Source organism: Ranitomeya variabilis, chromosome 4 (assembly GCF_051348905.1).
Source record: "Ranitomeya variabilis isolate aRanVar5 chromosome 4, aRanVar5.hap1, whole genome shotgun sequence".
NCBI classification, from domain to species: domain Eukaryota; kingdom Metazoa; phylum Chordata; class Amphibia; order Anura; family Dendrobatidae; genus Ranitomeya; species Ranitomeya variabilis.
This window is the reverse complement of record NC_135235.1, coordinates 211,425,091-211,440,194: the sequence shown is the minus strand read 5'-3', so window position 1 is coordinate 211,440,194 and position 15,104 is coordinate 211,425,091. Positions and strand designations below refer to the sequence as shown.

The 15,104-nt window shown below is 40.3% G+C and overlaps 1 protein-coding gene across 1 annotated transcript; it reads right to left on the bottom strand.

The window, feature by feature from the left end:
• Window positions 1-220: 220 nt before the first annotated feature.
• LOC143770323 (potassium-transporting ATPase alpha chain 2-like) lies at window positions 221-10,562 on the bottom strand. The gene is made up of 23 exons (XM_077259836.1): window positions 10,415-10,562; window positions 9,685-9,819; window positions 9,537-9,596; window positions 8,904-9,107; window positions 8,685-8,798; window positions 8,474-8,608; window positions 8,243-8,360; window positions 7,839-8,107; window positions 7,541-7,739; window positions 7,316-7,425; window positions 6,837-6,971; window positions 6,554-6,746; window positions 6,264-6,439; window positions 6,042-6,178; window positions 5,734-5,884; window positions 5,479-5,647; window positions 4,842-4,996; window positions 4,550-4,673; window positions 4,284-4,429; window positions 3,110-3,243; window positions 2,174-2,275; window positions 1,745-1,836; window positions 221-401 (listed from the first exon to the last, which is right to left on the bottom strand). The coding sequence occupies exons 1-23, from the start codon at window positions 10,451-10,453 to the stop codon at window positions 373-375; spliced, it is 3,126 nt and encodes a 1,041-aa protein (XP_077115951.1). The 5' UTR covers window positions 10,454-10,562; the 3' UTR covers window positions 221-372.
• Window positions 10,563-15,104: the final 4,542 nt, after the last annotated feature.

Sequence of the window (15,104 nt, the reverse complement as noted above, 5' to 3'; positions counted from 1 at the left end):
GCTGCTCCATGATGATGCTCTAGCCTTTTATATGAATGCCCCATTGCCCTTCAGAAACATAATTCCCTCTTGTAACATTGTGAGTAACTTTATATCACATTTTATTACATGTTACTAATGCTAACTCCTGCTCTCTGATCACATTCGTAATTGATTTCTTTATCTACGATACTATTACCATATGCGTGTCATTGATCGCCTTTGCAAAATAGAAATAGAATAAAAACAATATATCAGGACTTTTTTTTAGAAAAGTATTTCTATTTACATTATATAACTTTATACAAATATACAAAATGTACAAAAAGGGGAAGGTGGGATCCAAAAATTCGGACGATAATTAGGAATCTTCAAGGAAAATGTGATGGATCTTTAGTAATAAAGTTCTCTATCCACCCAACCTGTAAAGAGTTGAAAATAAATAATCAGACTCATAAGTTGTCCTTAACTCTTTATCTACCTGCTTTCTAATGAACTTTTAATAATTTACAAGTTGAGACCATGTCCAATCTCTATGGATACAAGTAGTTATCTATCAGAGGTCCAAAACCATGTCCAATCTATATCGATAAGAACTAGTCATCTAATGGAGATAGAAACATTGTCCCATCTATGTTGATAAGAACTAATCATTAAAGTTGGAGACCATGTCCAATCTATATAGTTAAGAACTATTTAACAATTAAAGGCAGATACTATGTCCAACTTATATCAAGAGTAAGTAGTCATCAATTAGAGGTCGAGACCGTGTCCAATCCGTATAGATAAGAGCAAGTCATCAATAAGAAGTCGGGACTGTGTCCAGTCTGTCAATAAGAACTAGTCAATAGTCATCATTTGGAGGCAGAGACCATGTTCAATCTATATCGATAAATGCTAGTCATCAATTAGAGGTCTGGACCATGTCTAATCTATAAGAATAAGAACTAATCCTCAATCGGCGGTCGAAACCATGACCAATCTATGTAGAGAAGACGTAGTCATCAATCAAGGGCTGAGACCATGTCTAATCCATATCGATAAGAGCTAGTCATCATTTAGAGGTCAAGACCATGTCCAATCTATAAAAAGTCATCAATTGGAGGCAGAGAATGTTTAATCTATATGAATTGATACTAGTAATCAATTAGAGGTTGGAACCATGTCCATTCTATATAAATAAGATCTTGTCTTCAAAGGTCAAGACAATGTCCAATCTTTATCAATAAGAACTAATCATCAATCAGAGATCGGGAACAAGTCCAATCTCTATCAATAAGAGCTAATCATTAATTAAAAGTTGAGACCATGTTCAATCTATATTGCAAAAAGTAGCAATCTATATTGTTACGAACTAGTCAACATTTAGAGATTGTGACCTTGTGCAATCTATATTGATAAAAATAGTTATCAATTAGAGGTCAAGAAAATATCTAATCTATATCGATAAGCACTTGCCATTATTTAGAGGCCAAAAGTCAAAACCATGTCCAATCTCTATAAGGAGGGATGGTCATGAATAGATATGAAAATATTTAGATCATATTTTGACCAAAACCAGGTGTCCACCCAGTGATAAGAATTCACATAGATGGACAAAATAAGGAGACAGATTGTCATTCACGATCTACATGCTGCAATGAGGCCATCAACACCACTATATCAAGATGTCTAAAGTCAATGTTCTGTGCAGTTATATAGACATCATGTATCTGCAGCTGACGACATTGATATTACACTAATCTTTCATAAAACAGGTACTTACTGCCAGGAAATTTTCTTATGAGAAGTCTTCGGATTTCATCATAAACGAAGATAAGAAATGAGAACCCAATTCCTACAAACCAGTACTGGATTCTGTGAAAAATAATGGAACAGATATCAAATAATCATTCCAGATTAAGAAAAATAGGGAGTATAAAGTGAGATATGTAAAGGAGACCTAGCCACATCTGGAATTAGAGGGGCTGCACATTAAACGTATGACAAGACAGATACTTTAATGTCAACATTACAGCTGAAAGGCAGCTTCCAATTCTATAATTTCATTGTATCAGGGACAACCTAAAACAGCTTGGAGCAACCAACCTCTGCTGCACTGTTTTAAGGTAACAGGATTGCAGCAGTAGTTGATGATTAAGATAATTATTGCTGCATTATAGTATCTACCACTTTTCTATATGCTGATTCTTACCGAATGGGCATAAAGTGTAAGCCGTAATTTAACCCAGGGACATAACAGACGATTACTCCAATGGCAATTTGTGAGAGTACGCCCAAGAAGACGTACTTGTTCCTGTAGAAAAAAAATAAGTGTAAAGTAAGGAAATACCAGGTTGTTATTCTGTCCTGTTATTATGGTGTAGCCCCTTTTGCTTCTATATCATTAATGTCATCAATGTCTTGATCCATTTCTGGATACAGTCTAGTTTTAGAAGTTTCCCTATTTTAATTTAGCTGTGTTGACTTTCTTCTCCATCTACACCCCGTCGTCCAAATAACCTTCCACCATGGGACTGAGAAGCAACTATACATTTTTCATTTATAGTCACCCTGTCCAGTGTCCTCAGTTTGCTTCTCGCAGCCTCCTCTGCTCAGATTGGTGTTCCTTTCCTCCTGCTTCCAAGTTTCGCACTGCAGTGTCATGGGGAATGCAGTGCTAAGTCTAGACTGTGCCTCTATTGCCTTTCCTATCCTACAGCATAGGAGAGGCAGATATGGCGTGGTTTAGATCAGTGGCTGACAGACCGTTGGGCAATCTGTTCAGCCGCACAGGGGCCCAAGACATAAAGGGACCCACTTACACCCGCAAAGCAGCAAGCACTTTCAGTCACTAACACATAAGGGGTCTGTGTACTGTTCTTGCACAGGAGTCCTCGACTCGTCTGTCTATGTCCACCACTGGTTTAGACTTAGCACTGCACTCCCCATGCCACTGAGGCAGCTATCTTGAAAGCAGGATGATTAGGCAAATGGAGGGCACCAGGTAGGGTGACTGTACATGAGAAACATATAGATAATATTCAATCCCAGGATGAAGTATCTGTTTAAACATATTTATAAATGGACGTAACTTGGCATTGTAGTGTAAAAATTCACACTCTATAAACAACCATAATCTGTCACTCACTTGAAGAACCTAGGAGTAAGCAGGGTGTTCCTTCTTGATTTTCGGATTATTGCGTTCATCATCTGACAGATCACAATGCCGATAAAGAAAGCAGAGTAGCAGAACCACTCCTGGGTGAGACGCTGGTAGTAGGTCTACAAAATAGAGATGAGATCATACAGGTTAGTTTTTGTAAAACAATAATTTTTCCTAGAAGGTTACTAATGTAATGTTCTGAAGCTGGATATTAGTCTCTACTGGGTACTAAGCAATAAATAATGTTTTAAAAATGGCACCCTTTAAATTAGCAAGGTCTAATTTACGTGACTGTGCAACATCAAGTGCAGATAAATTTGACCAAAGAGTTTGGAGATGGAGAAGAAAACAAGTATTTCTCATAAAAAAGGGGCAGGTCGTGTCTTTTGGTCAAACAGTAAACGATAGGAAAAAACAAATACTGTGGCAAACCTTAAATGGGGTTTCCTCACAAAATTGATAATTGGCCATATATTAGTAAATAAGTTGGAACTTTAGGCAAAATGTGGGCATTATGTTGTATTTACCCCAAGAGATAATCACATTTCTCAATTTTTTTAAGTCGCCATTTTGCAATAAGTAGAGGAGTCATATTGGGTATCACCTTTGTATTAGCTTCTTCGAAACAGATGATAAATGTTTATACTGTTGGTCTTTCGCTAAAAATCAACAAAACAATTTATTGGTGTACTAGTTCAAATCAATAGCAGAACTTCCTATTGCTAGTTGTTCAAAATGGCCCACACAAGAACACTGAAAAATGGTAATATCACTGGAGTTAAATTTAACTTATTGACCAAACTTTGGCTAGCTTTCGAACATCTAATTTACTGATATACAGACAATTTTAGAATTTTGGTGGAAATCCACTTTAAAAAAGGTCCAGATACCTTGTCTTAGTGTCTTGCATACAGGGTAAAAGTTCAATTTGCTGCCCTGAGTATGGAAAGGTAGCGTAATTGTGATTCCTGACACAGATTACCAAAGGCACATGATCCACCAGAATGACTCCAATGACAGCCTTACTAAATAGGAACAATTTGAGAGCCCTTAACAAATTATAGCTTTCAAAAAGCCATTAACTATTTTTACATCAGTTTTCCACAAGTATATAGTTTAACCATAATAGGTCACTTAGTATTTGGTTCCCCATGCTTACCCATTCCTGGCCATAACTGTCATCCAGCTCATTGTTGGTTTTGTCTTCCCAGTCGACTCGGAGTCCAACTACTCTAACTGGCAGGAAACCTTGCTGAGCCAAGATAGTGAAATAGTTCAAAAACCCAGAAAATGTTTCTATTCCAGCTGTGGGGCACATAATATCCAAATGAGTAAGCTTCCTGGTATGGGATTTTTTTTGATTTGTATCTATTTAAGAAGACAATTTTAAAAAAATCCAGCTTTCAAGAAAATAAAAAATCTTACCTATGTTAAAGTAGGAATATGACAGTAAATTCATGTTCACCAGTCGTTCTTTATACGGGTTACGTGGCTTTCTGAGCATGATATCATTTTCAGCTTTCTCATATGCTAAAGCTATGGAAGGGATCTGAGGGAGGTAAATAAAATTGGAGTCGTTAGGAAAGCAAATGATTTATTATAAAGATGACTACTTGCTATTTCCAAAATTTTCTTTCCAATGAGGTCACCTCCACAGAGACTTGTACTTCAAATGTATAAGTGTAAGAAACACATATGTTCCAAAAAGTCAACTTACAATGTCAGTTCCCAATTCTATGAAGAGGATGGTGATGGCTCCAATGGGCAGGGGGCAACTGATGATCACGTAGACCATAAAAGGAATCATCTCTGGAATGTTCTTGGTCACGGTGTATGAAATGGACTTCTTCAGGTTATCAAATATCAAGCGTCCTGCAGGAAAATCACATTCATGAGCGAATATAAAAATAAAATGAAAAGGAAGAAATTTGAAAAATTTATTGAAAAAAATCAGTGTTTTAGAAGGTCAATCTCCTCTCCCTCTTCTCAGAAACCTATGATATTGCTAAGGCATCTGGCTACAACACAGGCTCTCCTCTCCGTGAGATTTATTCAAGATTGTTTAGGATAATGGAACACAGGTTTTCTTCTCAGAACATATCTTATGCTTTACATCTAATTTTGTACTCTTTTTGGATCAATAAGGGAAGAAAAGTTATGAAATGTAAGACTAACTAATCCCTTCTCATTGACATCCTCCCCTATTCTCTGGCTCAATATGATAGGATCTATAGTGTAGATCTTACTTCTTAGTTTAAAACCAGTGTATTAACCCAAAAATTCCCAAAATAAAGGACCTTTCTAGGGCTACTCAAGCGATTGAGAAGTTTCCATTCCCAAAGTGACCATCTTACCTTCTTCCACTCCGGTCACAATAGAAGCAAAGTTATCATCCAGAAGAATCATGTCGGCGGTGTGTTTAGCAGCATCAGAACCAGCAATTCCCATCGCAACACCAATATCGGCTTTCTTCAATGCAGGGGAGTCATTAACACCATCCCCAGTCACTGCCACAATGTTACCCTGAAAGTAATAGATATAATATATTCTGGGTATTTCCACCCTTGAGTTACAATTTTTTATCTTTTAAAAACTATAATGCAACTTACCAATCTCTGACAACCTTCGACAATGAGAAGTTTTTGTTGGGGTGAGGTCCTGGCAAACACAATTTCTGTGTGGTATTTCAAGATGTCATCCAGTTCATCAGAGCTCAAGTCATTGAGTTCACCTCCAGTTACCACAATGGAGCAGGCATCTCTGTAATTGGAATACACTGGTGAATATGCTAATAAAATGGGTAGCACAAGATTACAAAGATGGTTTACCAAAAACAACAACACTTGTATGTGGATTGTTGTTTTTTTTTATGCTAAACAACTGGCTTGGAAATTGGAAAAATCCATAGTGTACTGACCTAGGATTAACTCTTTCAGTCGGGATTCCTAATCTATTGGCAATATCCTCTACAGTCTCGCTGGAACTTGAGATAATCCCGACACTTTTTGCAATTGCTTTGGCCGTGATTGGATGATCTCCAGTTACCATAATAACCTGCCATAAACAACACAGATTATTAGATATATTTAGAGATTGCTAACTCCAGATATCACGATGATCAATGTTCAAAGATACTAACCTTAATGCCGGAACTACGACACTTCATGACTGCATCGGGAACAGTGGCACGAGGTGGGTCAATCATAGAAATGAGGCCAACAAAGCATAATTTATCTAGAGGGAAATTTCCACTTTCAGCATCAAATGGGTAACCAGGGCCATACATGGAGGCAGGAAGCATTAGTTGACAAAAACCTGTAGAAGAAACAGAACATATTTAAAATCTTGAAGATTTCTTGAAGATTCCAGATCTCAATCTAGGTTGTGTTGCAATCCCCAGAATATCAGTGAGAAGTTGCATATACCTACCAAGAACTCTCTCTCCCATACTTCCCAGCTCCATGTAGGCTTCTTGAAACTTCTCCTTCATTTCATCGTCCAATGGCAATTCCTGTCCTCCAATCATAATGGTACTACATCTATCCAAGATTCGCTCAGGGGCTCCTTTCATCACTAGCAAGTAACCCTTATCTGCAGGATTCTCTGGAATATGAATAGAGACCTAAAAAGTAAGAAAATAAAGTAAATTGAAAATAATCTTTAACTCCATAAACTGCTTCGGCATTGAGGTACAACCAGGTTCATCAATTACCTGGTATTTGTTGCTGGAATTGAATGGGATTTCCAAAACTTTCTCATTTCGATCCCTAATATCCATGACTTTTCCAAGAGCATTCTCTGTAAACTTCAACAAAGCTGCTTCTGAGGCATCTCCATTGACTGACCTCTGCACACAAAAAAAGCAGATAAGTTTAAAAAAAAAAAAATTTAAATTATGGGATAAGCCAAAATGACCCTCAAGGATATGTTTTATGAACACAACCCATCTCCAAATGCGATCAACCGATCCCAGTAGGTCAGGCTACCCCAATCCTCAGGCACAGCTCACATTCCCTAGGAAAGTATGTAATACATGAATCATCCAGGTCCTCTGCAACAGAATACCCTCTTATAAAGATGGGTACATAGCGACATCCATATACCCTACTAGAACATATCAACAGGCTGTTTTTTGAGACCGCACCACAGTTCCCTTACATATAGGTAGGATATATATAGATGAAGATTTACCTTGCTGATGGCAACTTCTTCTTGATCAGCACAGAATTCAGCTCGGTTACACAGGGTGGCAATTTTAGCCAGTGCTTGCCAAGTCAGAGAGCTTTGATCAAACATTTCACCTGTACAGACAGACAATTATCAATGGTTACCTTTGTATTCCCCAAGAGATGTTTGGTGTGCCATGGGGAATCCCATTATCTACCTTGTAGTGTCAAGAGATTCATGGCCTCTTACCTGTCTGCTCTTCACTGGTATCTGCATTGTGGATGAGATTGTCAAACCACATATGTGACACAGTCATCCGATTCTGGGTGAGGGTCCCAGTCTTGTCAGAGCAGATGACTGAGGTGGACCCCAAAGTCTCGACAGCTTCCAGATTTTTCACCAGGCAATTCTTCTTTGCCATACGCTTTGCAGTCAAGGATAAACAAACCTGTAGGATACACATTTAATTAGCAAGGTCAAAAACTTTCAAAAGAAGCTTGCATGAAAGATAAGATCGTAATGGGTTCCATTAACGTGTTATACTCACCGTTACTGTTGCTAGTAGTCCTTCAGGCACATAGGCTACCACGATGCCAATGCAGAATATTACAGCATTGAGGGCACTATATCCCATGGCGACTGAAATAATGAAGAAAACTACGCCAACGCTTACTGCAAGACTACTGATCAAGGTCACAAAGTGCTCGATCTCCACGGCAATGGGTGTCTTCTGGTCCCCAACTTGTGAGGCCAGTGATGCAATACGCCCAATGACTGTACGGTCACTCGTGTTAATTACTATACCAGATGCTGTCCCTGTAAAGTAAGCATGAAACATTAGACCAGATTTAGTGACCTTTACCAAATGCATATCATCTTATGTATCTCTACTTTGTACATGAAGTAAAGGGTATGAACTATAGTAACTTCATATCATGATTTTCAGCTCACCTTCCAAGCAGGTTGTAGAATAGAAGCCCAAATTTTTAGTCTCCAGAGGGTTATCATCGGTACACTCCATGCCTCGAGGTTGTGCTTCTGATTCACCAGTGAGGGATGAGTTGTCAACCTACACATTAAAAGTTGCAGGTCATTCTCATGACTTAATGGCTTCAAAGGTTTCCTCTATCTCCTTAACGTGAGTTATATAGAATGCAAAATTGTCTAATATTTTTTTCTCACCTTGCACCCAGAACTCTCAAGTATTCGTATATCGGCTGGGATTTTATCACCTCCTTTAATAAAGATGATGTCCCCAGTTACAAGGTTCTCTGCTATCATCTCCTTACGTTTACCATCCCTAAGAACCAAAGCTTGCTAAATCAAGAAAGAAATGTATTACAAATAAATATCATTAATTATCATTCTGCAAATTCACAGTAACGCTTCTTACCTGAGGAACCATGTTCTTAAAGCCAGCCATAATGTTGGTACTTTTAGCTTCTTGGTAATATGCAAAGAGAGCCGTCATCACAACCACTGCGATCAGGATGATCGCCAACCAGAGCTAAAGACGTGGAGGAATTATAAGCTTAAAATACATACAGTATAGAACCACAGCATTCAGAATACTCGACCTAAGATCTTAATCAAAATCTACTGGTTTTCTTACATTGTCTTTAGCAACCGTAGGGTCTTGGGCAGCTTGAAGGCCATATGCCAGAAAGCACAGTCCAGACGAAATCCAGAAGACAATGGCAAATCCTCCTGCCATGAGCATCAAAAACTTAAGAATTTCAGGGGTTCCTTTTGGAGGTGAGAGCTTGTTAGGTCCATCTCGGGCTAAAATTTCCTGAGCTGCTGCTGTGCTCAAACCCTTGAAAAAAAACACAATTGGTAAAATATTGTACACCCTTTTATAATTTACTGTACTGAGAGTAGGATCGATACATAAGATCATGAAATAAGCTTTCATCATGGTGATAGAGGGTATGCAATCTTTTGGAATCATCCCCCCCCCCCCCCCCCCCCGATCTGTGGCAGAACAAGTCAGAATGTTTCCATTTCATCTGCAGTGCCACCACAGGTGAAATTAAGTATTACACAGCTTTCAATGAAATGAATAGGCTGTCCATGTAATAATGGATATGCCAGATCCTCCCAAATGAAGGGCAGGCTTTGTATCTACTCCATTAGCTCCGATTAGAGTCTAGGATGATGGAGCACTTTCTTCTAACTCAGAATGACCTCATAGCAGTTTTTGGAAATGGGTTTTCTAAATGAAAAAACCTCCTTTAAAACTGACCTGTCTGATATCTACTGAGTATTTACTTTGTAGTTCATCGATACTCAGCTTGTGGTCGGTCTAGAAAAAAAGTAGATACAGTATGTCATTACCAAACCTCCTAATATGGAACTTTACTCTACATCAGTATTAATTCTCCATCACTTACAATATCTAGCTCCTTTTTCAAGTTTTCTACTTTCTTAGCATTCTTCTTTCCTTTAATCCCTGACAATATGTTGTTCTTGTTTTTCTCTTTTTCTGGTTTTTCATTCATGGGGATGGAGTAAATGTCAGGTGGCTCCTGTAGAAGGAAAGGGGACACAGGATGGGAAAAAAAAGTCTGGATAGTACACTTACAATAACATTTGTTATGAAATCTAAAGTAATACATGGGACCATTCACTCTATTATCTATCTATCATCTATCTATTATCTATCACTACTACTATATATGTAATATCCGTTTTTGGCTACTCTTTAGTTTTTAGTTATTCATTTTGTTTTTTCTTAGAAAATGCACTGATTAGGTCTATTATTCTTCTTGTATAATAATTATATATTTTTTTTAGAAATCTAAATACCATAAATGAACATGTATTGCAAAATATCTTAGTGTCTGGAATTTATTGAATCGTATATGTGAATGTGTGTGTGTGTGTGTGCATGTGTGTGTATATATGTGTGTATATATATATATATATATATATATATACACATATATATATATATACATATATGTGTGTGTGTGTGTGTGTATGTATATATATATATATATATATATATATATATATATATATATATATTTATTCTTCTATTTATTTATTTTTTCATATATATGATCCTGTAAAAATCCAGACTCGATATGATATTTTGCAAGAAAAGGAAAATGCACGTACCTGGGAAGGTGAAGTTTTAGGTTGAGAACGGCTGGACATTCTGTCTTAGTAAATGGCTACCTGGAAGCTGCTTCAGATGATCTTATTAGATTCCGGCAGTTAGCTGATGGAAGATGCCACAGCCTTGTAGGATCACACCCTTGGCTTATGTACTCTGCAGCTCCTCCCTCTGTCACCACCTCGAGGTAATAAGTGCAGTCCATTCCGGATTTAACCACACGAGGTTTCCTCCAGATAAACCAGTATTTCTTTTTCTTTGAAAAACTATCCAGATGCTGATAACAAAGGTGCAGATGAGAGAGATGGCCTTTAATAAAGAAGTGAGTTCTCATTATTGCACTTGTTGCATGCTGGGTTTAGTTATGCAAATGATAATATTGAAATATTTCAGAATTTTTTTTAGAATGTGGACGTGCCTGGAATCGTAGATCAGTAGAGGGCAATGCAACTTTAAATGGGCAGAATAGAACTCATGAGCTTCTTATATATTTATATAGTATTATCCAAGACTTTGTTTTGTACATTGTGATAATGAAAATTAGACAGAATTATTGGGCCCCTCCATATTACAGCTACAGGAGCTTTGCTGCCCTCTCTCTAAATCCATAGACAGTAACATGGAGTTGATCCCTTTGCAACTTCCACTATTCTCAGAAGATTTGGGGGAAGTTTTTGCCCCTTCATTCATTCATTCAGAGAAATTGTGAGGTCAGACCCTAATGTTGGGGAGAGGCTGAGCTCACAATCTCCTGTATAGTTCCACCATTAGATGGGGTTGTGGTCCTGGCTCTGTGCAGCCGGTTATGTTCTCACCCAACCATGTCTCTATGGATCAAGCTTTGTGACCCCCAATGATTACCAGAATGGAAGTTGTGGGCTCCTCCCTGGTTGTCCATTTATCTATGATCACCCAAGAGATACAAGGGCTGTACTCAGATATCAATTAAATTGAGCAGCAGTCCGCATGCCCAACCAACTCTCCATTAAAAGGATGAACAGAAGTCCCCATTTTGGCAATCAATGGAGGTCTCACTGTTTAGACGTCTCCTAATGAAGTTGTTGTCTGCTTTCCTGTCGATAGGTAAATAATGTATCCATTTAACAATTGCCTATGAGTTATGGTGGGCTCTATCATTTTTATCAGTAATATTATGTCCTCCTACGGAGTTTTCCCAATAAAAGTCATATACCAGAGCTGGACAAAGTATGGCCCCCGGGCCACATCCAGCCCATATCCGGCCCTCTGGTTGTTCCTGTCTGTTGCTCCTTTCTGTTGGGCTGAAAACAGTGGCCCACAAGTGCCCTTGCCCTTCGTCCGTCCACCGCCGCCTGTTGTCACTGCTATCTGCATCCACGGGATACAGATAACAGTGAATACACTGGTGGAGGATGGAGCCACTGAGCCAGCTGACGCAATGTCATCTCTTCATCATGTTAGCTGCGCAGATAGTGTATCGGAGAATGGAGCAGAGTGCTGAGGGATTGGGAACAAGGCTTGTGTTTTGTTTTTTTTTGTCTGTGATGTTTGCATGTACATAGGAGACTAGGGTCTCATACTGTATATAGGGGCCATGTAGTGGCTGCTGTATATAGGAGGCTATGTAAGGGCTTATAGTGAGGCTATCTGGGGTCTCATACTGTTTATAGGAGACTATGGGTGGGCTCACACTGAATAAAGAAAGACTATGTGGAGACTCATACTGTATATTGGGGCTAAATGGGGACTCATGCTGTAAAATGGAGGCTATATTGGGGCTCATACTATATGAAGGGAGCTGTGTGTGCTCATATAGCATATAGGGGGGCCTCTGTGTGATTTCAAACTGTATGCTGTATAGTGGGCGGTAATTTTGCTCAATATTAAGTGATACAATTAATATTAATATAAAGTAATTGATTATGTTAATACTTATATTGAGCAGAATTAATTTCAGCCTATTGATTTGGCCCTCCACAACAGCCACGGTGTCTCATGTGACTCGTATGGAAAATGTAATTGAATCCCCAGTCATATATGATACAATACAGTAGTTATTGTCCCAAACAATCTTGTCATTCTGAACACTATGGTGTGACTCATGGGTTTGAAGATGAGAAAAGTTGATAAACGACACTTGACTTGAGTGGATGACTGCAGACCAAGTGGGTACATTTTATCTCTCAGATTCTGTCACATTAGGTTTATTATGAAACCTCAGGTTCCAAATGACTAAATCTGTACCTATTATCTGCCTCTTGAGATACTGACTTTGTCACTTTGACCAAATGATCAGTTGGAGAGGGAATAGACTTGATGATTTCTTGGACATTCTTGAAACATGTACCATCAATGCGCCCATCACATCCAAAATGGAAATAGGTATGGTTGTATATTTGGCAGCTGTGTATAGTGCTGCAGAGCGGTAGTCACGACCGAGCTACTGTCTACAGGGTGTCCCAGTCTGAGTGTGTTGTAGTGTGTGGGGTGCATCACACTCACTTGTAGGCTGCAGGCTCCACATCCTCCAGGGTTTTGTCCCCAGGAGCTGCTGCACACAATTCAGGTGACATCAAGTTCTTTCCAACAGGACAGGTAAATGTTTACTATTAAGTTCAAGTTCATCAGATGGTGTCATGTGGGAAAGGGCCAGCATTTCACATTTCTTCCTTCCTTTGTACAGTACCTCTTCATCCCTGCCAACCATTCATCCTGGATTACCACAAAGCCCGCTGATTCCATTAGCCTCAGGGACTTCTTTTCCACTCTGGCAGTGCACCTGGTGCCAGCCACATGCCCACCACATAATTCAATGTCCAGCAACCTTGTGATGTCAGAAGACCAGTCTCACTCCTTGGTATCTGGTCCGAACCCTAGACTCCAGACGTTGCAGGAATGTCCATCAGGGAACTCAATATGGCCTCCTACTGCCTGAGATGATTAGTCCATGTGTAATAGAGTGCAGGGTTGAGTATGTCACCACGGAACAGACAGACCAACTGTTGAAGGGGATTTATTAACAGGGGTAGAATTCTCCTCGCAGGGAGTAAACGGGGTTAATAGAGTAAAGTAAAACAGTAAACAGTTAAGCGGAATCAAAAGGGTTAACGAGTGTTCTTGTAACTTATCAGCCCAGGGAGATCCTGACTGGAGGGTCCTTTTACCAACGTGGATACGGTCACCAGCAGGGCTTGAGATTCTGGTCTTTTCTGTGTCTCCTGGAAAGTCCGGGGTTAAGTCTCTGCATCCTGTTCTTCTCAAAGTGAAACTGGAACCAGGAAATAGCACAGTCTCTCCGTCACTGCTGCAGGAGTATCCGTAAGCCTGGCAGCTTCTCTGTAATAACGATGTTACACACACACTGGGCAGTTACTTATCTCACTCAGGGATCTTTGCTTGTCACTGCGGTCACCAGGGCTGCACTGAGTCACTGTCTCAGCACTGTCAGGGGAAGAGTCTTCTCAGATTATGGAGGCTTCCAAGTCCCCACTCTCACTCCAGCCTTAGTGCCCTCACGGGGAGCACTCTGTCATGGGGAGCGCGGCGCTGCAGCCTGCTTTCTCTCTGGCACGCTGTCCCCTCTCTGGCGCACTCTCTCTCCCGCACTTTTCTGACCACTCCCCTCTCTCTTCCCAGCAGTCACCTCGTCCCCTCTGTCCAGGGCAGAAATTCTTCCCCCCAACAACCCAGCTGTCTGACTAAGTGGTTCCAGGCAAGGAGCAGGGAAAGCAACCTCCTTACATTCCCCCTCTCTTAAAGCTCGCCATTCCACGGGCGAGGACTCTTCGTGCTTCTCTTTGTTCTTTGGAGGGGAGTCAGATACCTGCGATTCTCGCATCTCCTTCTGCCTTTCTTCTTGTACATACTCCCAGACTAAATGGTTTAGGAGCTGCTCATCAGTCAGGTTGAGATATGCTTTCTCTGCTTCATCAACAACTGCTGTCTTCTTCTTTTTCTTCTTCTTCTTCTTAGCTTTGCCGCTAGCAGATGTCTGCGTAGATGATTCATCCTCCTCCTTGTCGTTATCGGAAACTTTAGGGACTTCTTGTTCGGGCTCCTCAGTTTGGGGGCTTAGTACAAGCAATTCTTCTCCATAGCTCCCCCTCTCTTTGACAGGAGCATTCTCGTCAAAGCTTGAGCCAGATGAATTAAGACCATGCAGGCCGGACTCTTTGTCATCTGCGCCGGGCTCTGCGGGCATCATTTCCCAGGGCTTCTCAGCCACACGCCCTGTCTCACACAGCTGCTCCATTTCCCCTGTCCGATCAGGAACTGGTGAGCTGACAGCCAGCACATTCTTCACCTCAGGGGACGACATCAGTGGTTCCTCCTTCTCATCAGCTCGGACATTGAAAACGAGTGTCTCAGGAACACTTGGCACTTTCTCTCCTTATTCAGGAACTCGTGCTGGACAGGGTAGTAAAGCACTTTGGTGGTCTTCTCGAGTGAACGTTACTTTTTTCCCGCTGGACTGAGTCTCATCAACAAAACCTTCAGACCCAGGCTGTAGATTCACCAGGTTCGCCTTTACGTGTTGGGATAGCGCAGTCATTTCACCAGAGATGCCTGACACCTTCTCCACCTCTCCTTGGCGTCCGACATTGTGGTACTGTCTTGCCCTAGGTGGAACTCTTCTCTTCCTGCCGTACCATTCCCTCCAGGGGTGACGTTCCCTCCAGTTAGCAGGACCCTCAGAGGGGTGAGCGGATCTAT